The sequence below is a fragment of the Equus asinus genome, chromosome 9, assembly GCF_041296235.1.
Source record: "Equus asinus isolate D_3611 breed Donkey chromosome 9, EquAss-T2T_v2, whole genome shotgun sequence".
Taxonomy (NCBI): Eukaryota; Metazoa; Chordata; class Mammalia; order Perissodactyla; family Equidae; genus Equus; species Equus asinus.
The window spans coordinates 88,190,097-88,216,784 of NC_091798.1; the positions used below are offsets into that span (position 1 = coordinate 88,190,097).

The 26,688-nt window shown below is 40.1% G+C and overlaps 2 protein-coding genes across 4 annotated transcripts in view; one reads left to right on the top strand and one right to left on the bottom strand.

Annotated features, from left to right (window-relative positions):
* The window catches only part of MSH3 (mutS homolog 3), a 159,962-nt gene extending 146,140 nt beyond the window's left edge, over positions 1 to 13,822 (bottom strand). The window contains exons 1-4 of the mRNA XM_014857018.3: positions 13,616 to 13,822; positions 11,434 to 11,554; positions 3,140 to 3,360; positions 214 to 432 (exon numbers count right to left, since the gene is read on the bottom strand). Coding sequence (XP_014712504.2) covers positions 214 to 432; positions 3,140 to 3,360; positions 11,434 to 11,554; positions 13,616 to 13,822 — 768 coding nt within the window. The remainder of the gene's footprint in view (positions 1 to 213; positions 433 to 3,139; positions 3,361 to 11,433; positions 11,555 to 13,615) is intronic.
* Positions 13,823 to 13,966: 144 nt separating this feature from the next.
* Positions 13,967 to 26,688, top strand: part of DHFR (dihydrofolate reductase) — a 30,605-nt gene continuing 17,883 nt past the window's right edge. For all 3 annotated transcript variants that reach the window (XR_011505989.1, XR_011505990.1, XM_014857019.3), the window contains exons 1-3: positions 13,967 to 14,157; positions 14,504 to 14,553; positions 23,566 to 23,671. Coding sequence is in view for 1 of the 3 variants with exons in the window: in XM_014857019.3 (XP_014712505.1) it covers positions 14,072 to 14,157; positions 14,504 to 14,553; positions 23,566 to 23,671 (242 nt within the window). In the remaining 2 variants the exon portion in view is untranslated. The remainder of the gene's footprint in view (positions 14,158 to 14,503; positions 14,554 to 23,565; positions 23,672 to 26,688) is intronic.

Here is a 26,688-nt window from a genome sequence, read left to right on the forward strand (position 1 = left end):
AATAGGGACCTCTCACCTCCTTCCCCACAAGTCCAGCACCCACCAAGTTTGCTTGTGTTTATTTTTAGTTTTCACTTTAAATGACATCATTTTTAAAGGGTAATTGATCACAGTAGCCTTTTCACAAGGTCAGAAAATGAAACAAAAATACTGGAAAATATTTAGGCCTGGACAAGAAAAACATGAAACAGTGTCTGAAAAAGAACAACTTACCTCTGCATCTTCCCCGAAGAATCTATACTTATATCCACATTCCACACACAAAATGGCATCTTTCTGCTGCTGCTTCATTTCAATGTATTGTAATTCTAATGGTGTGTAGATGCTTTTGGTCCGTTTGTTAGACGGCTTAGAATCGCAAGTTTTCTGTAAGTTTTCACAACCCCCAAGTGATGATGATCCAGAACGACTGACATCAAAAACTGTCTTATCCTGGCAAACAAAATATTTTTACAGTTTAAAAAAGTACTAACCATAATAAGAGTTCCCAGAGAGAGAGAGAATGCAAATTTGGCACAAAACTAACAATTGGTGAATCTAAGTGAAAGGTTTACAGGAGTACATAGTATATTCAGAGAAACTTTTATGTGGTTTGAAATTTTTTCAAAGTAAAAGACTAAAAAAACTATGAACCAAACTAAACTAGCATATAATTATTTAAGCAAATTTTGAACGCATAAACATTTTAATGTTTTTTATGCTTCTTTTTAAATTTGACTTCCTTAAACCTATTGTAATTAACATTTTTCTTTTCATTATTTACTTCCAGGTATGTAAGGCACAAAGTCAGCAGGCATCAATCTGTCTCTCTCTCTGCAGTAGGGCAGAATCACTTCCAACAATCACGCTAGCAGCTAAAGCTGCAATTATTTACATTTCCAAGCACAGTCTAAAAGACAGTATAGTCCATAAATCTTTATTTCAAGAAAAAACCATGATTAGAGTTTCTGGAATGCATAAAGCACAAAGTTACATTTTCAACATTAGTATTCCTGCTATCCTTACTTTCCTGTATGAAACCATAATTAATTCCAATTCACAGCTTAGAGCAAATTCCTTGCTTATGAGACTTATTTACACGAAAAGTAAAATGAGACAGATTTTTAGGATAAATTCAACTTCTAATTAATTGTCACTGTGTCACTGCCAACATCTAAAAATTTACCAGCTACCCCTGGAATTAAAAATATGGTCTAAAAAACTAGTGACCAACAGGGGAAGAAAAGAGAAAAAAAGAAAAGTCCTATATGGCCCAGAGAGGGGAACCCCAGGCCTAGAGAAAGCCAAGAAACATGTACTTTACAGTTGCCAAATGTTTAAAAAATTCAGCCTAGCTAGGACAGCAGGTAGAGATGCAATTTATCTGAATGGTGTAACCCAGCAACCCTCCGAAGATCAACAATAACAAGACAGTGAGGTGTGGAGAGGTGTAGAAAGAAAAGTGGGTCAATATATCAGAGTGGAAAATGTATTTGCTTTTAATTTTGATGGAGATTTTCTACTTTGTTTCCACAACTTTTATGTAAAATCCCTGAATACTACATATTGAGAAACTTAACATTTTAAAAAATACATTTCCGAGGAAAAAAAGTTTGTACTTTTTTTCTCATATGGAATGAGAGTAGGCATCCAGAAAAAAGGTTTATCCAAATGGGATACTAATAAATAAGTCAATCTGAATACTTGAGTAGTAAGCAAGTTTTTTCCCCCACCATTTGGGTGGAAATACTTCTCAGATATAGTATACTCTTTTGCATATTCCCAGAGTCAGCATTCTGAACTCAATATAACTTTGTATTCAAAATTCAGGGTGATCAGAATAATAAAATTGGAATTTCAGGACCAATCAAGACTTTTGGAGTTCTTAGCCCCCACACTAATGGTCCCAGACCACTGGGCATTTAAGTTCATTCATCTTCCCCTCCATGCCGTCACATAGCTATCACTTGTAGTGATACCCATGCACTACTTCTAGGTGTCCCTTCTAACTAGTTACTTCTAATTTGCTGTGAATCAGAAATGCCAACTTGGTCATTCTATGTGTAAAGCAATGGCAAATAAGCTCTCATGAGGCCCTGGGGTAAATTCTCTGAATAATAAAGCAAGCTTCAATAAGACACACTTTTTGACCTCTGTACTTTATGACCACTATACTCAGGTGAACTGCTTCTAAGTAATAAAAGAGATTAAAAATAAGAACAAAAACACTTTTTTCCCCTGATGCCCTAAGGTAAGTAAATGTATCCTAGCCTAGCTGAGGAGTTGTTCATGGATCGGGACTTTGTAGAAGGAGCATGAACTTCTGAAAATTAGATACAAATTGTTCTTGGTCTGAGTATTTTTCTGAGGAAAGAGTCTGCAGCTTTCATCAAATTTAAATGACAAAAAAAGTGTTAAGACTATTTCCCTAATTCAGCAGTTCGCAATCATGACTACACACTAAAATGAGAGCTTTTAAATAATATCCATGCCCAGTTCTTACTGAACACCAATTAAATGTGATTCAGAGCAAAGTTTCTTGCTATGGGTAGGTTTTTAAACTTCTCCAGGTGATTCTAATTTAAAGCTGGGCTGAGAACCACTATTCTGAATTGTAGATTTCAATGATGGAGCAAGAGTTAAATGCCCTGATTTTTCAATGATGAAAAACATTAACAAATCACAAAACAGTAGAAGTAAAGAGCCATATTCACTTGGTTTACCTCTGACTTTACTTTATGTCAGCCAAGCTTTCAACTGAAAACCTCAAAACATCCATACAAGTTGTCCATCACAACCGTCCAGACTAATCACGGAAACTATAAGGAGGACTATAAGAAACTGTGCTTGTCATAATAACCAATAAAGAATATCCCCAAGTTAACGGCTCCTAATCTGGGCTGAACATGAGAATCATGTGAGAGGCTTTTGCTTTGTTTTGTTTTAATACAAACCCATTCATCCCTCCTCAAGACACAGTAAATCACAATCTTTAGGGATCTGAAAATAAAATAAAATAGAAAGCAAAAGCTCCCTCAACTAATTCAGATGACCAGCCAAGTTTGGGAACCACTGCCCTGAGTGAACCCACAGAACCAGTGGCACTCCAGAGCCTACTATTCTGGGCAGTTGGATATTCATCTATATGACCGTTACATACCTTTTGACTAGTTTGAGATTTGGAATCTTCAGAAGAAACTGCATTCTTTGCACGTAGAAGATCGATATCGTCAAAATCAGTACATTTTGGCAGAACTGCAAATCTCTCCTTAAGAGGCTCTGTCTGGACTCTGTTTTGAGGAGGGGCAGAATCGCAGCAGAATTCTTTCAATTTCTCCAGAGACTTTAAAACAATCCTGGTCCTCAGACATTTCTTTGGCTCTTTGTTAGCAAATCAGAAGAAAATATAACAATAGTATTTTGTCTTATTATGTCGATTCATAACCAGCATAGGACTGTTAAAGAGGGAGCTTCTCACAAAAGCAATGAATCTAACTATAATGTGCTAAGGAAATAAAGAACATTGGTTTCAGGGTAAAGATGGCACACTGAAACATACATCTAATTTCACTTGGTCCTGAAACCCCATTAAAACTATAGTAGGGTTTTGCTTTTTCTTTTTTTTTCTTTTGGTACAAGCCCACGAAGACAGAGAGAAAAGTAGAGATGACAACTGCAAATGAAATAGCTGAAGCTAGAAAGAAAAAAGAATGAGCAATAACCAATTTAGCAAATCTGAAAGCTAAATCCTAAGAAAACCAAGAAGCAATCTGTTTACAACACAAAATGCTTAAAAGGCTTAGAAATTAGGGCACCGGTCCCCGTAGAAATGGAATAAAGGGAGGTTCTAAAATAAAGAGGATTGGTTCAAAGCGATTTAATTCCTAGACCCCTACCCCACTCCAAGCTCCCGGGCAGCTGTCCTTCCTCCACCTCAGCAGAGGACTGGAGATTTCTTTGGAAAAGGCAGAAAGGCACAGTTGAGATGCAGCACCGTGCCTAAGCCAGAACAATGGGAATGCGGGCTTACTGTATGCTGAGAACCCAGCCTCTTGTCACCAGCTCAGAACACCGGCAGCCAAAGCTCTCCCTTCCAGGCAGGAGCTGGGAAGACCCCAGATTGGGGAAACTGACCAGCTCAATGGGAAAGACCTAAAGATACTGACACCAGGGGTTCACCGAGGAAATCAGATGGCCAGCCCAGACACACCTGCTTTCCTACCTCCACAACTTTGCTGATGCTGTGCTGTCTCCCTGGAATGTCCTGGACTTCAATTTCAACACGTCAAAATTGTACTCACTCATCAAGACCCATCTCAAAGCTATTTTTCTCATGAAATTCTCCGCTAATTCCTCCAGCTTAAAATCATCTTTTCTTTCTCTGTGTTCCTATAACAAGATCATATCTCTCTATAGCACTTATCACAGCCTGCCAATTAGCAGTTATTCATAAGCAATCAATCCATAAAAGAAGGAAAACTATCCTTTACTGGATATCTACTGGATGCCAGAATACATTATTTCACCCTTTAAAGCAATACCATTAACTAGCTAGTAGTAAACATAAGGAAACTGGGACTGCCTTTATCATCCTCACCATCCGTTTTCAAGCAAAACACTCAGGGCAAGAGTTGTGTTTTGTTCATTTCTAAAAGTTTAAAACTTTTCAGATATATACTTCTATCTTTTCTCCTGTTAAACTGATAGCTAGAAAAATGTATATTTGAATCTCTTTTCACATGTATATATTCACCTTATTTAATATTACTCTCCCCTTTTCAAATGCATACCTGAATCACTCTTCAGAAGTATAAGTTTGTATATTATACGAAGATGTCCCTCCTATGAATATTAAAAACACTTCCCCGGGATGGGGGTGAGTGCAAACCTGGGGGTTGTACTCATGTTGAAAAAGAATATCTAAAACCAAAGTGTTAAAAGCTGAGGTGAAGCAGCCAGCGACTCTTCTGCCTAGAGGACACTCCTCTCCTTTCTTCTCATCATCTATTCTTTTAAGTAAGCAGTAAAGTTCGTATTTCAAAAACTTCCATGTCTATGGCCTCATTTCCACAAACTTCGGGGTTCACTTGGCCAGATCTGGAGCACTGTGGATCTGGGGACGAGACTTAGAGTGTGTGTGGTAAGGCCCCTTGACAGCTTACTTTCATGCCCTCCTTACCACCCTTCCCCACCTCCTCCCCACTCCCACCACAGCCAAGGAGGTTTCTACCACAGAGCTCCATCCTGGAGCTGCTGTCAATTCAGAAAGGCTTACATCAGTTCAGGTCTGATCCTGGATGGAGCCCATGTCTGTCTAACCTCCCTGCAACCCTCCCACACTTCTTAAAATTTTGTTTTCCTTTTTCTGTGTGCCCAACTTTCATCCTTAGGATAGACTGACTTTCTATGTGTGCTTCTCAGCTCAAGAGTCAGGAAGGGAGGTGTCCCACCTTGTTTGTTTATGTTAAAGCCATTATGATTCCTGAACTATAAAACATAGTAAGAGAAAGAACTAACTGGTACACAAGAAAGGACCCAAAATTAGTTTTCTCTTAATGCTCCAAGGACCATCATATTTTGAATCAAAAAGAAAATTGGGGAAACATGAGCATGTTATCTGTGGGAAGGACAAAGCTTACAACACAAAGACAAAATCTTTCATTTCTTCCCTCACAGATACCTAAGAGAGGTTTTAAAACCTCAAAAGGCCCGGGGGGTGGGGGGTGGGAGGAAGCCTACTCAAGTGAAAAAGCCCAAGAGCTACAAAACCCTTATACCTGAGGAGAGATATAAGCATGGGCCCCAGTCCCTCCATTGGGCCTTAAGAAGGAACTTGTAACCACTGTGAAAACCTGGCTCTCGGAAAACTGAGCGCCCAAACACACCTTACAAACCTCCATCTTCTGCTCCTGGGCTTAAAGCCTCACTTGTACCACGTACCAGCTTCAAATCTGCATCTCTGAAGGTGCCGTGAAATGGACTATCAAACTGCCACAATACGATGTTATGCCTTGGCAGCATCATCATTAAAGTCTCTGAGCCCTTAGGAGGACACACCATAGAAATAAGGCCACTGGTTGCTGTCCCAATGACATTACATGGACCCAAAACTCCTCCCTAGGAATATTTCACCAAAATTAAGTCCCTCACTGTTTAAGCCTTCATTTTTTGTGTCCCGTAAATGGAAATACATCATAGCTACTTTCTCTCTCCAGAATAAGCCTAGGGTATGAAGGATCAACGAGGAAGAAGAATTATCATATTTTTAATCAAGAATCTTTTAGAAGGAGGCATGGAGTAGATGCTAAAATGAAAATATGTGTCACTATAAACAGATTTATTTTAATTTGTAAAGCAATGTGTTTTATAGTTACAACAATTCGCCATCTTAAAAAAGCGAAAGAAGAAAAATCCTTGGAGCGTTACAAAGATAAGTCTGTTGCATTAAATACACTGTTCAGGCAAAACTAATCTCCGTTGTTAGAAGTCAGGATAGTGGTAATCCCTGGGGTCGGGGGGAGGTTGTGAGTGGGAGGGGGGATAGAGAAGTTTCGGGGGTCCTAGTAACATGGTTTCTTGATCGAAGTGATGGTTACACAGGTGAATTCAGTTTGTGAAAATTTATCAAGCTTATGATTCTCTATATATGTTAAACATCAGTAAAGAATTAAAAACAACAACAACAAATCAATTTTCCTCAATCTCAGAGTCTCAAGAATTGCCTGTTTGGAAAGAGAACCTCCAGCAGATGTTTTTGAGAGTTTCAGTTCAAAAGAAGACATTTAAACTTAGGCAGATAAGAATAAGATACTAGCCAAAGAGGTCAGGGTCTTAAAATGAAAAACAAATAAATATAAGAGGCAGTTTCAAATCTTGCCTAATTGCAGAAACCCAAGGAAGGCACAGAACTTCCCTCTTCTTTAGTAAGAGACTTATTTTTTAATCTCATTGTCCTTATTTTTAAAGATTCATTCCAAATTTGGGCATGTTGTTTTGAACTGCAAAAGGTAATTCTTTTCTTAAAAGTATAAAATGAAAATGGAAAATTCATGGGATAAAATTTTGTGTTTCACCCTGTTTAATAAGCACAGTCATTGGAGAATACAAATTGGGAATATGGAGAATGGCATATTTGATTCCATGAATGAATCTGATTTCTTCACTAAAATGAAGGAGCCTTTAGCTTTAGGATATGAACTGCAGTGTGTACTAATTATAAATACTGACTGGTGTTGTCTATAAAACGGTCCTAGGAGGACAAAAAACTGGAAACCATATGAATTTAAGGCAAATTTCCATGTGAACTTTTTGGGTATGGTTTAAAGGTACAATATGCAATACATTTTCCCAGGTTTTTTTAAAATTGTGCTTTATTTTTATATACTCTGGCTATATTTTACAAATCCTTATTGACTTTGGAAAGCCTGAATATATACAGCATTAAGATAATGGATATCTGCACTTATCAAAATGCTTCTAGATAGAGTTCTAATATGTTAATTTGTAATTAAAATAAGAATATTAATAACACGTCAGGTCTGACTTTTGACCTTGTGAACTAAGACAGCCAAACCTATATACATCCCATCCGATACGCTCTTTCTACAATGTGATGCTGACACTCCTGTATGGAGAGGTGGCTCTTGAGCCTAGGCAGGCCTTTGTAACTAACCCGACCAACAGAGTATGACAGAGGAGACACTATGTGACTTCCAAAACTAGATCATAAAAGGCAACACAGCATCTGTCTGGCTCTCTCTCAGGGTGCTCATCCTTGGCACCCAGCCACCATGTCATGAGGAAGCTCAAACTAGCCCACACAGAGAGACCAGTGGTGTGCTGGAGCCAACTCATATTGGCTCTTGGGAGGCAACTGTTAAATCCTCGAGAATTTTGTGAACCAGTTGTCAAAAACAGCCATTGTTAAAAATTAGCTAATGTAAACTTACAATTAATTATACTAAAAATAAAGGTAATAAATACTCAAACCTAATCACTTCCTAAAACTTTTCCCACATTTTACTATTATCTATGTTCCAAAGGTTATTAATGTGTATTGTCTGTATATGGTGGAAATACCATATAATGGAGCTATTGCTATTATGCGGCCCTTCCCAACTCTAGAAAAGTCAAGCCTCAGGATTAGAGCTACTCTAGACCTTCTTTTCCAAAGTTTAAAAACAATCCTTACAAAGATCACACCGATCCACGAGGATTTTAATTGCTTTTCAGAATGAAGTCCAACATTCTTTAAAAATACACAAAACTGAGGAAACAACAACACAGAATTCAAAATATCTATGATCCAAACAATTAACTACTACACATGCAAAAAGTAGGAAAAATGAGTCAAGGGATACAGACCCAGAAAAGACAGAGATGACAGAATTATCACATAAGGACAAGAAAACAGATACTATAAATATGCTCCACAAAATCAAGAATGTAAAGGAGAACACGAACACAAAGAGGAGAAAAATCAAAGATTTTTTTTTTCGGTAACAGCTTTACTGAGATATAATTCACATAGGGAAATTGGAGATTTTTAAAAAGAACAAAATACAACCTCTAGAGATGAAAATACAATATCTGAAAGGAATATTTCACTGAATGAGATTTATGGCAAATTAGACATTACAGAAAAAAAAGAAATCACTGAACTTGAAAACGTAGCAGGAGAATGGATGGAAAATGAAGTACAAGGAGAAATAAGACTGGAAAACAAATGAAAAGAGCTTCAGTGATTTGAGGCATAATGTCAAGTAACCTGGGATCCCTGTTAATAAACTCCCAGCAGAAGAGGGAGGGAGGAGACAGAAAAGATATTTGAGGAAATAACACCCCCCCAAAAATTTTCCAGATTTGATGAAAATTATAAACCCATGGACCCAAGAAGCTTTAAATGAACTCCGAACAAAATTTTAAAAAAGAAAGAAAAAATTTTTAAAATACTAGACTAAGGCCCATCAAAACCAAATGTGTGCAATCCAGTGATAAAAAGAAAATCTTAAAAGCAAAGGCAAAAAAGATATATTAGGGAAATCAACATCCTATAATTTAAAAACACAAAAAAAAACACCTGATGACACATATGCTAAAGATTAAGAACATTTGAAGGAATACTGTGACTCCCTTTCTCCTCAAATACATGACTTTTCCAACGTGTGCTTTACCTAGGTTACTGCAACTTCTCTTATTCTAGAAATGCATCTTTGAATCTCTTTTCAAATGTATGTTTTACCTTGTTTATTATCATTCCCTTTAATATTCAAACACATACTTAAATCGCTTTTCAGATACATAAAGTTTCCTTGTGAATATAAAAGCTTCCTTCCTCTGTGGATCCCAGGTATAAAAAAGAACTTGTAAATTGAAGAGTCAAGACCTGAGGTGGAGCCATACAATGGGATACTATTCAGCAATAACAAGGAATGAAGTACTTCAGAATAGTCAAAACCACGGACAGAAAGTAGAACGGTGGCTGCCAGGGGTTGAAGAGGTGGAATGGGAGTTATTGTAATGAGTGCAGAGCTTCAGCTTTGCAAGATGAAAAGAGCTCGAGAGACGGATGGTGGTGATGGCTGCACAACAAAATGAATGTTCTTAATACCACAGAACATACCCTTAAAAATGCTTAAGACGGTAAATTTTACATTATGTGTATTTTACCACAATAAAAAAAAATCAACCCAAATTTTTTTAAAAAAGGAAGGAGGTACTGATACATGCTGCAACATGGACGAACCTTGGAAACATTACACCAAGTGAAAGAAACCAGAAAAAAAGGCCACATATTGTGTGATTCTATTTATATGAAATGTTCAGAATAGGCAAATCTATAGACACGAAGTAGGTTTGTGGTTGCCTAGGGCTGGGGGCGTGCCGGGGGAAATAGGGGAAGTGACTGTGAATGGGTACAAGGTTTATTTTTGGGATGATGAAAATGTTCTGAAATTGACTTTAATAACAATGGTTGCACAAATCAGTGAACATACTAAAAGTCATTGAATTGTACCTGCTAAATGGGTGAATTGTATGGTATGTGAATTATATCTTAATAATTCTGCTATTAAAAAAAAAACTGAGGTGGAGCAAGTCACCAGCTCCTGACTCATGGATGCTCCTCTCCCTTGTTCCTGAGTGTCATTTTTAACAAGTAACAAAGGTTTTATTTCAAAACATTCCAAGTCTGTTGCCATATTTCCACAACTCTCACCTCAGCTCTCTTGTGTGGCCTTGGGTAAGTTACTTAACTGTGGTAACCCTCAATTCTCCTCATCTATCACCCACGTCTTCCTCCACAGGAGGACAAGGTTGTTGGGGAGAATAAATGAGCTACGAAAGCCTCAAGAACAATGGCAGGCATACAGTGGGTGCCCAATAACTGCTTGGAGAATTGACTGAAAAACTGAACAGATCAGGTCTATGTAGAGTACTGAATTTAAAAAGCTAAACAGCCCCAGAAAAGGTAACATTAATACACGGTAAATAATTCTGTCAAGTCATGCCTCCTTCAGAAAGGAGGAGGGAAAGGGTATTTTCAGCTTTATCTTTCTCTTTAGCCATGCATCTCCATTTCTATAGTTATTTCATACTAAGGCTTTCCTGTTGACCCTAAATCCAAATTTTACGTTTTGAGGAGGGAGAGATATTCTACATGATCCAATGAACCAGATTGGCTTTTTTGTTTTTTGTTTTTGTCTCATTCTCTTTATCTAATTTCCCGGGGCTAATAAAGAAAGAAGCATTTTCTGTCTTCCCTTATCACAAATTCTCCGAGACCAAAAACTAGAAGAAAATCTGCTCAGCCATCCGCATCCACCCACCTCTAGCAGGCCAGGGCTCAGGAATGGTGGCTTAGCGAAAGCCTTCTAGCAGAAAGAGCAGCTCCGTGACGAAAGAGGACAGGAAGATCTGCATGGCCTAACACTGAACATCGTTCAAAATGCTCTGCTAAGTGGGAAAGGAGAGCTGCAAAGCAGTAAATGTAATACAATGCAATTTATATTATTTTTAGTTAACTAATTCGTGGGTCTATTGCGTACATATATATGTATATAAATAGAAAACCCGGAAGAATATACAATAGCCCCAAAAATCAGCAGTAGGCTTCCCTGAAAGGGAGGGATTATGAGGTCTTTCACTGTGTACCTTCTACATTTCCGTATTGCTTGAAATTTTTCTAACAAGAATGTTTTACTTTTATAATCTGGACAAAAATTAGCTAGAGAGACTAAAAGAGAAACTGGCACAACTCCAGCTCTTACCTCCACCCCCCCGACCTCCTACCCACACCACCACTCATGGAGAGGCCCTCTACCCAAGCACAATGGGGACCTCTCTCTACAAAGGAAAAGAGGCACAACTCTCCAACAGCCTCCTCTGCTTCTGGAGAATGAAAGGATATCAGAGCCCTGACTGGTGAGAATGAAGAACCGCGGCCACAGAACTCACCAGGATTTCCAGACTTGACTAAATCACTCTCTCCTTCCTTCTCTTGAACTTTCTTTGCTTTCTTTTTAACAGGCCCATCATTCTCCAGTGGTCTCTTTTTACTTCTGTCAGTTTCTGCAACCTATATCAGGAAGGTTAGAAAATGATGTGTTATCTCTAATCTCAAAACCTGATGTATGCAAAATAACTTAAACCTTATTTCTGAATGACAACCAGGCCCTTGCTATGCACCCTTCATAGAATCATCCACATTGAGCTCTGGGAAGACATATGGGTGAACTGTTTTTACCATCATTAAAGACAAGGTGGAGACTGGCAGGTCATTAGCCCCAGCACCTCAAACCCTGCTAGAATTAACGAGAACCAACACTCCTCCCTTTCTATACCCAATCAGCCTTCACGGGGCTGGCCAGGTGCACAGCGGTTAAGTTCACACGTTCCACTTTGGTGGCCTGGGGTTCGCCAGTCCGGAGCCTGGATGTGGAGCTATGCACTGCTTATCAAGCCATGCTGTGGCAGTCATCTCACATATAAAGTAGAGGAAGATGGGCACGTGGATAAAGAAGATGTGGTATATATACACAATGGAATACTACTCAGCCATAAAAAAAGACGAAATTGGCCCATTCACAACAACGTGGATGGACCTCGAGGGCATTATGTTAAGCGAAATAAGTCAGTCAGAGAAAGACGAACTCTATATGACTCCACTCATAGGTGGAAATTAGTATATTGAGAAGGAGATCTGATCGGTGGTTACCAGGGAAAAGGGGGGGTGGGGGGAGGGTACGGAGGGGGAAGTGGTGTACCCACAACATGACTAACAAAAATGTACAACTGAAATCTCACAAGGTTGTAATCTATCATAACATTAATTAAAAAAAAAAAAAAAAGATGGGCACGGATGTTAGCGCAGGGCCAGTCTTTCTGGGCAAAAAGAGGAGAATTGGCGTCAGATGTTAGCTCAGGGCTAATCTTCCTCAACAAAAAGAAAAATCAGCCTTCACCAAGTCTCATACTATAGAACTTGAATTACCCTACTTACATATGTTAAATAAAATACCTTTAAGAAAAAAACTAATATTTAGAAAAGATAAAATTAGATAATAAAAGAACAGAATCATTTCTCAAATGTTAATTGTAATTTATCTCTATGTTCACCACTGAAGATGCCACAAGATTATGAACCACCTGTTGGCAGGAAATCTGTCAAAAATCCTTCAGCAAATATCCTCTAAATGGTGGGTGTAAAATAAAATCTTGGTGAATTCATGAAAATGCAAACTATCGTCAAAAAAAAAAAGACAAGAGAGGAGCAATCACTCCATGGAAGAAATGTAAACGAAGGGAACAAGATTTTGAAGCAGCCAAGCTGTGAGCCACATTAAAACTTGGCAGGGTGGCTAAAAGCCAGTCTGCCAGCCCCTTCCACAGCCTCATTCTGAGAAATTCTGCACCACGGAGTCCAGAGAGGGAGCACCCTTAGACTTTCCCCCGTGGCAATGTCTCTGGTAAGAAGAAAACAAACAAAAAAAAACACTTATTTTACTCAGTTGAAGGGTGGCAAGCAACAGGAAGGATCCAATGACCAACCATCACATCTGTACCATCTTAAGAAACTTTACCCACCCAAACTGTGTATTAGACTTTATGATCTGAAGTGTGAGGGTGTAATCACTGGGGAGCTCACAACATGACTGCTTTTACCCATAGTCGCTTGGAATATTCAGCAAGCTGCTGTTGCAGCCTTAAAGACTAGAGATTTAACGGCAGTTTTCTAGTCACCCAACCAAACACATGTAAAGCTCCTCTTGAACCCTCAATCCAGAAAAAAAAAAAAGAGGAGGGAGAACAGAGGTTACAAGACGCATCCTTTGCCCACAAGCCCCTATCCTCATCACAATGAGAGTCAGGAGACCTGAGTTTCCGTCTCAGGTCTGCCATTAAGAACCTGTATGATCTGAGCCTCAAGTCTCTTACCCCAAATGGAAACTAAAGTCTTGGAATTACAATATTCAGCCGCCCAGGCTTTTCCCTCCTTCTCCTTCCCGAGCCCCGCCCCTTTCTCATCTGGCCGCGTCCTCTCGCCGATTCTCGCGAACACTCTCCGCCTCCTCCCGCTCCACTCACAAGCCCCGCCCCGTCGCCCCGATGGCCCCGCCCCGACCTGGACCAAACTCACCAACTGTGGCGGCAACGGAGGCGGGAAAGAGGACGCTAGGGGCGCTGCGGCATCGGAGTCAGGGTCCGCCTTCTCGGCAGCCCCCGGGGGAGAGGAGGTGGACTTCAGGCTTCCCGCAGACTGGAAGAATCTGCTCAAAACCGCCTGCCTTGCCGGGGCTGGGCCGGCAGCAGCGGCGCCGCCAGCGGCAGGCTTCCGGCGCGACATCGCGGGGCCAGGAGTGACAGCCCAGGGGCAGGCCCGAGCCGGGAGCGCGAACCCGCGGCCGCAGGTCCCGGGCGTCTGCGGGCGCGAGCACGTCGCGACCCTGCGGTGCGCCGGGGCAGGAGGCGGGGCGGGGGCGGGATCTCGCCTGCACAAATCGGGCCGAGGGGCGTGGTGGCCACTATTTGGCGCCACGCTTGACCGGGAATCCAGGTGTCGCGAGCGAGCTCGAAAGTGTTTGCTGCCGCTGTCATGGTTCGTCCGCTAAATTGCATCGTCGCCGTGTCGCAGAATATGGGCATCGGCAAGAACGGGGACCTGCCGTGGCCCCCACTCAGGTACCTGCTGGGCCGGGGAGGGTTGGGTGTGCGGGGTTCGAAGCTGGCGCAAGATGCCCTTGACCCGGGTGCCCGGGCGGGGCCGCGCCGGGCCGACTGGCAGCGGGAGGATGGGGCCGGGCTTGCGACATGAACTCACCGGGCCTGGGCCTGGGCCTCCTTCTGTGTCAGGAACCGGGAGGCCAAGTTACTGATTTCCGTCCCGCTCCTGCTGCCCTGCGAGGCCTTTCCCCTCGCGCCCGCCCCAGAGCAAAGTCCCGGTCCTGGAGAAGCCACCCCCACCCCGGGCACCATGTGTCCGGCGTGGGTACCGTTCTGAGTAACGCTGTGTTTCTCTAACTTGTAGGAATGAATTCAAGTATTTCCAAAGAATGACCACAGCCTCTTCAGTAGAAGGTAATATGGGATTTTTAAGTGATAGAGGTTCGCCAACAGTCTTGCTGGAGTAAGCTTACCAGTGCAAATTTTACTTAAATCAAAAGTCTTCCCTGTTAATCTGGGACCGTTTCTCTTACCATCGATCTGTATGCAGTTCCCAAGGTTCATTAAACATCTTTTTTTTTTTTTCAGTCTCTACGTTTTTAGTTGTTTTTGAATTTTACTAATAGTACCTTATCCTGAACACTTCCTTTCTTTTTTTTTATTGAGTTCATAATAGTTTACATTATTTCTTGACTGTCACCGCATAAGGGCTCCCCTTCACCCCTAGGCCCACCCCCCACCCTCCTTCCCCTGGTAACCACTGACTGTTTTCTTTGTCCATGTGTTTGTTTATATTCCACATATGAGTAAAATCATATGGTGTTTGTCTTTCTCAGTCTGGCTTATTTTGCTTAGCATGATGCCCTCCGGGTGCTTCCATGTTGTTGTAAATGGGATGATTTTGTCTTTTGTTATGTCTGAGTGGTATTCCGTTGTATATATGCCACATCTTCTTTATCCAGTCATCAGTGGATGGGCAGTTGGATTGTTACCATGTCTTGGCTAATGTGAAAAGTGCTGCAATGAACATAGGGGTGCACAGGACTCTTTGGATTGTTGATTTCAAGTTCTTTGGATAAATACCCAAGTAGTGGGACAGCTGGATCATATAGTATTTCTGTTTTTAATTTTTTGAGAAATCTCCATACTGTTTTCCATAGTGGCTGCACCAGTTTGCATTCCCACCAGCAGTGTATGAGGGTTCCCTTTTCTCCACAACCTCTCCAACATTTGCTATTTTTGTCTTAGTGATTATAGCCATTTAACAGGTGTAAGGTGGTATTTTAGTTGAGTTTTGATTTGCATTTCCCTGATGATTAGTGAGGTTGAACATCTTCTCGTGTATTTACTGGCCATCTGTATATCTTCTTTGGAAAAATGTCTGTTCATATCCTCTGCCCATTTTTTGATCAGGCTTCGTTTTTTTGTTGTTCAGTTGTGTGAGTTCCTTACATATTATGGAGATTAACCCCTTGTCAGAAATATGATTTGCAAATATTTTCACCCAGTTGGTGGGTTGTCTCTTTGTTTTGATCCTAGTTTCTTTTCCTTGCATACGCTCTGTAGTCTGGTGAACTCCCACTTGTTTATTTTTCCTTTTGTTTCCCTTGTCTGAGAAAACATGGTATTCGAAAAGATCCTTTTTAGTTCAATGTCAAAGAGTGTAGTACCTATATTATCTTCCAGGAGTTTTATGGTTTCAGGACTTATCTTCAAGTCTTTGATCCATTTTGAGTTTATCTTTGTGTATGGCATGAGATAATAGTCTACTTTCATTCTTTTGCATGTGGGCTGTCCAGTTTTCCCAACACCATTTATTGAAGAGACTATCTTTTCTCCATTGTATGTTCTTGGCACCTTTGTCGAAGATTATTTGTCTGTAGTTCTGCGGTTTTATTTCTAGACTTTCAGTTCTGTTCCATTGATCTGTGTGCCTGTTTTTGTACCAGTACCATGCTATTTTGATCACTATGACCTTGTAGTACATTTTGAAGTCACGGATTGTGATTCCTCCAGCTTTGTTCGTTTTTCTCAGGATTGCCTTAGCAATTCAAGGTCTTTGGTCACCCCATATGAATTTTAGGATTCTTTGTTCTATTGCCATGAAGAATGTCATTGGGATTCTGATTGGAATTGCACTGAATCTGTAGATTGCTTTGGGTAGTATGGACATTTTAACTATGTTTATTCTTCCAATCCATGTGCATGGAATCTCTTTCCATCTCTTTATGTCATTATCAATTTCATTCAGTCATGTCTTATAGTTTTCATTGTATAAGTCCTTCACCTCCTTGGTTAAATTTATTCCTAGGTACTTTATTCTTTTTGTTGTGATTGTAAATTGAATTGTATTCTTCAGTTCTCTTTCTGTAAGTTCGTTATTGGAGTATAGAAAAGCAACTGATTTTTGTAAGTTGATTTTGTACCCTGCAACTTTACTGTAGTTGTTAATTATTTCTGTTAGTTTTTCCATGGATTCTTTGCAGTTTTCTGTATATAAGATCATGTCGTCTGCAAACAGCAAGAGTTTTACTTCTTCACTCCCAATTTGGATTCCTTTTATTCCTTTTTCTTGCCTAATTGCTCTGGCCAAAACCTCCTGTACTATGTTGAATAAGAGAGGTGGTAGTGGAAATCCTTGTCTTCTTCCTGTTCTCAGGGGGGTGGCGTTCAGTTTTTGCCCATTGAGTATGATGTTAGCTGTGGGTTTGTCATATATGGCCTTTATTATGTTGAGGTAATTTCCTTCTATCCCCATGTTGTTAAGAGTTTTTGTCGTAAATGGCTATTGGATCTTGTCAAATGCTTTCACTGCATCTATTGAGATGATCCTGTGGTTTTTATTCCTCAATTTGTTGATGTGGTGTATCACATTTATTGATTTGCGGATGGTGAACCATCCCTGTGTCCTGGTATAAATCCCACTTGATCATGATGTATGAACCTTTTGATGAATTGCTGAATTCGGGTTGCCAAGATTTTGGTGAGGATTTTTGCCTCTGTGTTTATCAGCAATATTGGCCTATAGTTGTCCTTTTTTGTGTTGTCCTTATCAGGCTTTGGTATCAGAGTGATGTTGGCCTCCTAGAATATGTTAAGTAGTATTCCATATTCCCTAATATTTTGGAATAGCTTGAGAAGGAGAGGTGTTAAAACCTGTCTGAAAGTTTGGTAGAATTCCCCAGGGAAGCCATCTGGTCCTGAGCTTTTATTCTTTGCAATGCTTTTGATTACTGTTTGAATCTCTTGCCTTGTGATTGGTCTATTCAGATTATCTGTTTCTTCTTGATTCAGCTTTGGGAGGTTGTAAGAGTCTAAGAATTTATCCATTTCCTCTAGATTATCCATTTAGTTGGCATATAGTTTTTGGTAGTATTCTCCTATAATCCATTGTATTTCTGTGGTGTCTGTTGTTTCTCCTCTTTCATTTCTGATTTTGTTTATCTGAGCTTTCTCTCTTTTTCTCTTTGTGAGTCTGCATAGAGATTTGTCAATTTTATTTATCTTCTCAAAGAACCAGCTCTTTGTTTCATTCATCCTTTCTACTACCTTTTTTGTTTCAATAGTATTTATTTCTGCTCTGATTTTTATTATTTCTCTCCTTCTGCTGTCTTTGGGCTTTGTTTGTTCTTCTTTTTCTAATTCACTTAGTTGTAATTTGAGATTGCTTATTTGAGATTTTTCTTGTTTGTTAAGATGTGCCTGTATTGTGATGAAATTTCCCTCGTGATACGGCTTTTGCTGCATCCCATGCTTTCTTCAGTAATCCATGGCTTGTTCAATAGTTTGTTCTTTAGTCTCCACATCTTTGTCCCTTTCTCAGTTTTTTTCTTGTAATTAATTTCTAGCTTTATAGCATTGTGATCAGAAAAGATGCTTGTTATTATTTCAATTTTCTTAAATTTATTGAGGCTTGCCTCATTTCCCAACATGTGGTCTATCCTTGAGAATGTTCCATGCACACTTGAGAAGAATGTGTATTCTGCTGTTTTTGGATGGAGTGTTGTATGTTATGTCTATTAAGTCCAACTGGTTTAGCTTTTCATTTAATTCCCCTGTTCCTTGTTGATTTTCTGTCTGGATGATCTATCCATTGATGTGAGTGGATACTATGATTGTGTTATTATTAATATATTCTTTTAGGTTTGTTAATAGTTGCTTTATGAACTTTGGTGCTCCTGTGTTGGGTGCATAGATATTTATAAGTGTGTCTTCTTGATGGAGTGTCCCTTTGATCATTATATACTGCCTGTCTTTGTCTCTCTTTACCTGTCTTATCTTGAAGTCTACTTTGTCTGATATAAGTGTTCCAGCACCTGCTTTCTTTTGTTCACCGTTAGCTTGGATTGTTGTCTTCCATCCCTTCACTCTGAGCCTGTGTTTGTCATTGGAGGTGAGGTGTGTTTCCTGGAGGCAGCATATTGTTGGGTCTTGTTCTTTAATCCATCTCACCACTCTGTGTCTCTTTATTGGAGAATTCAATCCATTTATGTTTAGGGTGATTATTGATGTATGAGGGCGTAACACTGTCATTTTATCACTCATTTTCTGGTTCTCCGACGTTTCCTTTATTTTTCCTATGTGTTTTGATCTACCCATTGAATTATGTGGTTTTTTTATGATGTGTTTCTTTGTTTTCTCCTTATTTATTATTATTATTTGTTTAATCTTTTTTTTTTTTTTTTGAGGAAGATTAGCCCTTAGCTAACTACTGCCAATCCTCCTCTTTTTGCTGAGGAAGACTGGCCCTGAGCTAACATTCATGCCCGTCTTCCTCTACCTTATATGTGGGATGCCTACCACAGCATGGCTTTTGCCAAGCGGTGCCATGTCCACACCCAGGATCCGAACCGGCAAACCTCGGGCCGCCGAGAAACGAAACGTGCACACTTAACCGCTGCACCACTGGGCTGGCCCCCTCTCCTTATTTATTATTTGTGTCTCTGTTCTACTTTTTTGTTTAGTGTTTACCATGAGGTTTGTATTCAGAATCTTGTGCATAAGAGAGTCCATTTTCTCGTGGCCTTGTATTTCCTTAGTCTAAACCAATTCAGTCCCTGCCTCCTCCCCTCCTAAGTTGTTTTTCTCACATCTTATTCCATCTTGTGTGTGAGTTTGTGGTTAAAATGACAAGATTGTCTCTGTTTATGGTGTTTTTCTTCCCTTTATCTTTAATGCTTTACTTGAGTATTTGCTGTGCTGTTCTCATTCTGTCTACCTATTTATCTCCTTGTTCCATGATTTGTGACCCCTTTCTCCCCCTTTTTTTTTTTCAGATATGAGGGCTTTCTTGAGGATTTCTTTGAGGGGGGAGGTGTCACATGGCTGTGAACTCACTTAGCTTTTGTTTGTCTGGGAAAGTTTTTATTTCTCCATCGTATCTGAAGGACATTTTTGCTGGATAGTTTTCTTGGCTGAAAATTTTTGTCTTTTAAAGATTTGAATATGTCGTTCCATTCTCTCCTAGCTTGCAATGTTTCTGCAGAGAAATCTGCCGAAAGCCTGATAGGGGTTTCTTTGTGGGTTATTTTCTTCTGACTTGCCGCCCTTAGTATTCTTCCTTTGTCATTCATTTTTGCCAGTTTTACTACTATATGCCTTGCAGTAGGTCTTTTTACATTGACATATCTAAGAGATCTGGAAGCTTCTTCCACTCGGATTTCCCTCTCTTTCCCTAGGTTTGGGAAGTTCTCTGCTATTTCTTTGAACATGCTTTCTGCTCCATTCTTCTTTTCTCCTTCTAGAATACCTATAATTCTTATGTTGTATTTCCTAATTGAGTAGGATATTTCTCAGAGACCTTCTTCATTCTTTTTAGTCTTAATTCTCTCTCCTCCTCTGTCTGGAGCACTTCAACATGTCTATATTCGATTATGCTGATACACTCCTCTGTGATGTCCACTTGAGCGTTCAGGGAATCCGTATTTTGTTTTATCTCTTCCATTGTGTTTTTCATGTCTAGTATTTCTGATTGATTCTTCTTTATAGTTTCAATCTCTTTTGTGAAGTAGCTCCTGAACTTGTTGAATTGTTTCTCTACATTCTCTTTTACCTCATTGAGTTTTTTGATCATGGCTATTTTGAATTCACTGTCATTTAGACTACATATTTCTGTGTCCTCAGGACTGAATTCTGGGTACTTGTCATTTTCTCTCTGTTCTGAAGATTTGATATAATTTTTGATATTGCTAGAGGAGGTGGCTCAGATGTTACACATCCTGATATTATTTGGTTGCAGTTATCACCTATCGCCATTGGGTGGGGATCAAGAGCCGCATATTCTGAGCCCGCAGACAGTGGAGCATTCATGGGGCGGGTGGGGGAAGGGCACTTTCTCCTGCATGCTCTCCAGGCTCTCCCCCTCTGCTCTCGTTATGTGCTCTCCTGAGGTGTTGGCTTGATGAGGTCACCCCCCACAAAGCTCTTGCCCCAGTAGAGATCTTCCCTTTAGGCTGCATGAGCCCTCATGGGTCCTTGAAGTTCCCGCAAACAACCGTCCCCTCCCGTGTTCCTTCCCTTACGGAGCCTCCCATGGCAGCAATAACAGTCTTTAGGGGAAGGAGTGAAGTTCTCTCTTACCCCATTCCAGCTCCTCCAAGCAGGGCTCCAGCCTCTCCACCCTCTGTCGTACGGTTGCATGTCTCTCCATTTCTGTGTTGTGTTTGGATGTCCTCTGTTGGAGTATGGATGTCCCTGTTCATTGTATGTTGGAGGGGAGAGAATCCCAGGCAAGTTCACTCAGCTGTGATGCTGATGTCCTTTTTTTTGTTTAAGTCCTTTGAAATTTTATGTGGGTACGTGTACAATTGAGGTATTGGGCAAAATTGGCAGCTAGTTAGAGGCTTCTGTGGAGGAGGCCTTAGGAGTAGCTGCTGGAAGTGAGGAGGGCATACAAGTCCAAAAACGGTTATGTGATCCTGGGTTTCGAGACCAGGAGTTTCAAGGAGACGCAGGAAGGCATCAAGGATGAACTCCCAGATTTCAGTGTGAGAGCCTGGGTGACATGTGGAGAATAGTGTGCCATTGTAATGATGACAGTTTTGAGGTACCTGTAGGATATCCAGGATAATTTCAGACACAGGGAACCAGGTGAATTGATCCACTGGACAGAAGAGGATAACCAAGGAAAAGAGTATGGGGGTGGGAGTACCCCATTTAAAACCTAAGAGACATATGTGTTTGATCACAGGAGAAAGAATAGCCCAGTGAACAGGGAAATAATAAGTCAGGAAGGAGCAGGTGCTGCGTAACTTTAACAGGTCAGATGCCAGGTCCTTGGATTTGGTGCTTAGGTCACTGGTGCCAAAGATAAGATGGCAAGAGCTTGAAGCTAAAGAATCGATGTGAACCACTCTCAGGAATCCTAAATATGGTCTGGTAATAGGAAGAACATCCGATGCTTGGCCCGTTTGCTGGTTTTCAGTAACTACAATAGTCTCCACTTATCCATGGGGTATATGTTCTAAGACCCCCAGTGGACACCTGAACCCTATATATACTATGTTTTTTCCTATACATACATACCTGTGATAAAGTTTAATTTATAAATTAGGTATAGTAAGAGATTAACAGCAATAACTAATAATAAAATAGAACAATTATAACAATCTATTGTAGTAGAAGTTACCATAGATCTTAGCAACCTCAGCATAATTTTCTTTTCTTTCCTCATTAAGTCAAGAACTGTCACCTTTTCACTTAAAGGAAGACTTTTACAGCTTCTCTTCAGCATATGTGAATTGCCAGCTTCACTACTCTTGTGCTTTGGGGCCATAATTAAGTAAAATAAGGGTTCCTTGAACACAAGCACTGCGATACTGCGACACTCAATCTAATAACCCAGACAGCTACCAAGTGACTAACCAGAGGGTAGTGGACACAGTGTGGATCCGGTGGACAAAAGGATGATTGATGTCTCCTGCAGGATGGCGCAGGAGTGCTCAAGATTTCATACACTAGTCAGAAGGGGGTATGATTTAAAATTTTGAATTGTTTATTTCTGGAATTTTCCATTTAATATTTTTGTACCACAGTTGACCTCCAGTAACTGAAACCGCAGATAATGGGGGACTACTGTACAGTATTTCTTGGGTGAATGAATGAAAGGGTACCAAGGGAGTCTTGGCTTTTTTTTTTAGTGTCTGTCTATGTTCTTCCCTCATAATCTCCACCTTAGCTGTTAGGCCCGGTCTGTACCATTCTCTCATCAGAATTCCTCACCTGTTGGCATTCTTTTTAATAGTTGCGTCTCCTTATTGCTCACCTAAAGGTCTGTCCTTGAAAGTGCTGTGAAAATTGTATAGGGGTACTGTAAATTCTTTAATTCTTGGAGGAAAAAAATTTTTACCAACATTTGGAGTAATATTTGGTTATGAGTAGTGAAGCAAAATATGGAAATATGCTTAGTCTTACTATTTATAGTTTGTAAATGCTAGTGCTTTTGTTTAAAGAAAATCAAACTAATAATGATTCCTTAAGAAAATAGACATATGCACTCCTTTAGTCTATCAGAATATATCAAGAATCATAAAAATGTGTATGTTTCTTTGATCCAGATATCTGACTCTCAAGGTCTTTTCTCCTAAGTTATTAAACCAAAAATGGAAGGTGTATGTATAAAATTTTTATAGAAGCATTATACTTGAAAGAGAAGAAGAAAGGCACAACGGAAAGGGTTTCAAGCTGAATGGAATATTAAGCAGCTGTCTTTAAAAGTCTGACTATTAGTGTAACTCTACAAAGTACACAGATATGAATGCTGTTATATCACACTGTTAGAACAGAGCTTGTTAGATTCTGGACGTCGTTCTAAGTCTTCAATCCCCACAGCAACTCTGTAAGTAGGAACTATTGTTATCTCCATTTTATAGGTGAGGAAAGTAAGGCTCCGAAGGTTAACATGACTTGCCCGGTAGGTGGCAGAATACATTCAACTCAAGAACTTTGACCCAGACTCTTTGCTCTTAACAACTACAGTCATATCCCACATAACAACATTTGGTCAAGGATGGACAGCATATATGATGGTGGTCCCATACGATTAGTACCAGAGAGCCTAGGTAGTCAGCAGGCTGTACCGTCTAGGTTTGTGTAAGTGCACTCTATGATGTTTGCATGACGACGATGTCACCTAACGACACATTACTCAGAAAATATCCCCGTCGTTAAGTGACGTATGACTGTATAGTATACATGATTGCAGTTGATTAAAACTAAATATTGGGTAAAGCCAAAGGGGAAAATAGTTACTCTATTTGGATAATGGGTGATATATGTAAATTTGGGTAAAGCTGTTGTAAATTTTATTTATTTTAAAGCATATCCACTAGATGTCACTATGACAACGATCTCTATATTTATATGAATATGTGGAAATATATATGTATATTCCCAAAATATGCTTATTCTTTCTATGTGATTTTATAGGTAAGCAGAATTTGGTGATTATGGGTAGGAAGACCTGGTTCTCCATCCCTGAGAAGAATCGGCCGTTAAAGGACAGAATTAATTTAGTTCTCAGTAGAGAACTCAAGTAAGTACTATGACATAAATTCACCACAAGAAAATCATGTCATATTTCTTATGATGAAGGCCAGTGTATGACAAATACAATAGTATGAATGTAGGTCTGCTGATAAAGCTGCTCAGTATCCTAAGCATGATTACAGAAAATGAATAAGCAGTTGTTTATGTCACAGGACAATGACTTACTCTGCTCCTTAAGTGATTAGTTTCATCACCATGAAAAGTTACATTAAATCTCACTGTGCTGACTGATTTGCCAGTTTCCTTGAACCATTATTTAGTAGGCTCAAATCTCATTTATACAGTATAATTAATAACTTTTCTCTAGTTTCACATAAAATCAAAATGTATGTTTTGAGACTTGCCAAAATTAAATGGTTATTCCCTCTCTGGAACCTGTCCTAAAAACAATAAGATGTAGGGGCAGCTGGTGGTGTAATGGTTAAATTCTCGCACTCCACTTTGGCGGCCCAGGGTTTGCTGGTTCAGATGCTAGGCGCAGATCTACACACCACTCATCAAGCCATGCTATGGCAGGGGCTGGCCCCCGTGGCCGAGTGGTTAAGTTCGTGCGCTCCGCTGCGGCGGCCCAGGGTTTCACCAGTTCAGATCCTGGGCACGGACATGGGACCAGTTGTCAGGCCACATTGAGGTGGCATCCCATATGCCACAACTAGAAGGACCTGCAACTAAGATATACAACTATGTGCTGGGGGGATTTGGGGAGATAAAAGCAGGAAAAAAAAAAAAAAGCCAAGCTATGGCAGCATCCCACACAGAAGAACTAGAAGGACCTACAAGTAGGATATACAACTATGTACTGGGGCTTTGGGGAGAGAAAGAAAAATAAAGAGGAAGATTGGCAACAGATATTAGCTCAGGACCAATCTTCCTCACCAAAACAAGAAAAAAAAACAATATGATGTAAATTTTAAGATGGGCTGAAAATCTTAATCTTAAAATCATAATCTTGTGATCTGTTATTCCTAGTTAACCTCAACACCCAAATGATATTTTGTACTTGTATTCTTTACCCAGCGTCTGAAGATAAAAAATTTCAAAGTATTGAAGTGGTCCTAGGGATCCTGGAGAGAAGGGAGTGTCTCCAGTTGGCCTATGCTAGGAATTTTCCTGTCCTCCAGTCTAACATTGGAGTAGATAGTTCCTGATGCCTGGAAATGCTCTGGGGCCCTGCGGGGTGAGGGGCTGGGTGTAGTTAATAGCATTAAGACTGCCCTCAAAGACAACACCAGTGGTTTGACCTTCACCACAGTTTGCATGTCATTTACTCCACGTGTAATGTATCCTGATTTCTCTTGTTTCTTTTTGTTGTTACTGTTTACATTGGTCTGAACCCACTGAAATAACTAACTGAGCACAGGGGTTTTTGAGGGGTGGGAGGATGACCTGAATTAGACTTTAAGAGAAAGTTTGGGATTGGTTTCCTCTAACTAATAATGTAATCACAAAAAAAGAATGCAGCATCCTACGGCAATACTCATTTGAGAACCATGGTCCTCATATTCCTTTTCCATGTGTATTATTCAGGGTTCAACCAGGGAAGCAGCACCAGTAGAAGATATATATATATATATATATATATATATATATATATATGTATATATACCTCTTCTTTTTTTTTTCTTAAAGATGGACACCTGAGCTAACAACTGTTGCCAATCTTCTTTTTTTTTTTTCTGCTTTTTCTCCCCAAATCCCCCAGTACATAGTTGTATATTTTAGTTGTGTGTCCTTCTAGTTGTGGCATGTGGGACGCTGCCTCAGCGTGGCCTGAAGAGCGGTGCCATGTCCACGCCCAGGATCTGAACCAGGGAAACCCTGGGCGCTGAATTGTAGTGCAAACTTAACCACTCGGCCATGGGGCCAGCCCCTATATATTTTCTTAATAGCATTTATATAGATTTACACAATTGTGGAGGCTGGCTAGGAAAGTCCAAAAATCTGTAGGGCAAGCCGTCAGGAAGGACAGTCTGGAACTCTCCAGCAGGGGCTGAAGCTACTGTCCTTGGGAAATTGCTTCTTCAGGGAGGCCTCAGATCTGCTCCTAAAGTCTTTCAACTTATTAGATCAGGCCCCCCCTGATTAATGTCATCTATTCATCTCCTTTAATCTCATTTACAAAATACCTTCACAGCAACACCTAGATTAGTGTCTGAATAACCAAGGATTATAGCGTAGCCAAGTGAACACGTCAAAGACCATCACACCAAGGGAAGGAAAAAACATTACACAACTGTAGGCTAAGGGGATTCAGGTTTATGTCGATTTTCTCCCAAGTCCCTCCTAAGAATGGCATAGGTAAAAACCTGGGCGAAAGTAGACCAGAATATTTGCACTGAGTGCCTTTGGGTGTTGGGGAACATGTTGATGTGCATCTTGCCGACTGCCTCAATCTTCATCCTATTCTCTTTCTCCTCGTTGCTGGGATATTCCGATTATCTCTTTACTCGGTAGAATCCAGATTCACAGACTGTATTGCCATTCCCAGAGACTGTTTAATAACATATTCTTGAATATGACTCATTTATTTATGACTAGCTTCAGCTAAAACAAACAGATACCTCAGTGGGGGAGATGTTTAGTTGAGCCAGCAAATCTCCTCAAATGATGAGTCTAATTTCTTCTTTATGACCCCCCTGTGGTGTATGTAATTGAGTTTGGTTGTTTCTTATGCATTTATACATAACATTTGTTGGTGTATTTTGCTTTTTTTTTAAGTCAGAGAGAAAATTGAAAGTCTTTATTATGAAGCATGCCAGGAAATAGGGATACCAGTTAGGAAAAAATTTTAGTGTTTTTTTTTTTTTTTTTTTTTTTGTCCTTCCTTCGGCTTCCATACTTGCTGGTGAGTTCTGCAGGGATCCTGAGCACCTGCTGTATGTCAGGTACTGCCAGGTCCTGAATGAAAGGGGAAGAATTTGCACATGTAAAGCACTATTGCTCATGCAAGCTTTTAGAGATGCTCAGTTTTTCACCACCACCCCGAATGGAGGAAGAAACGGA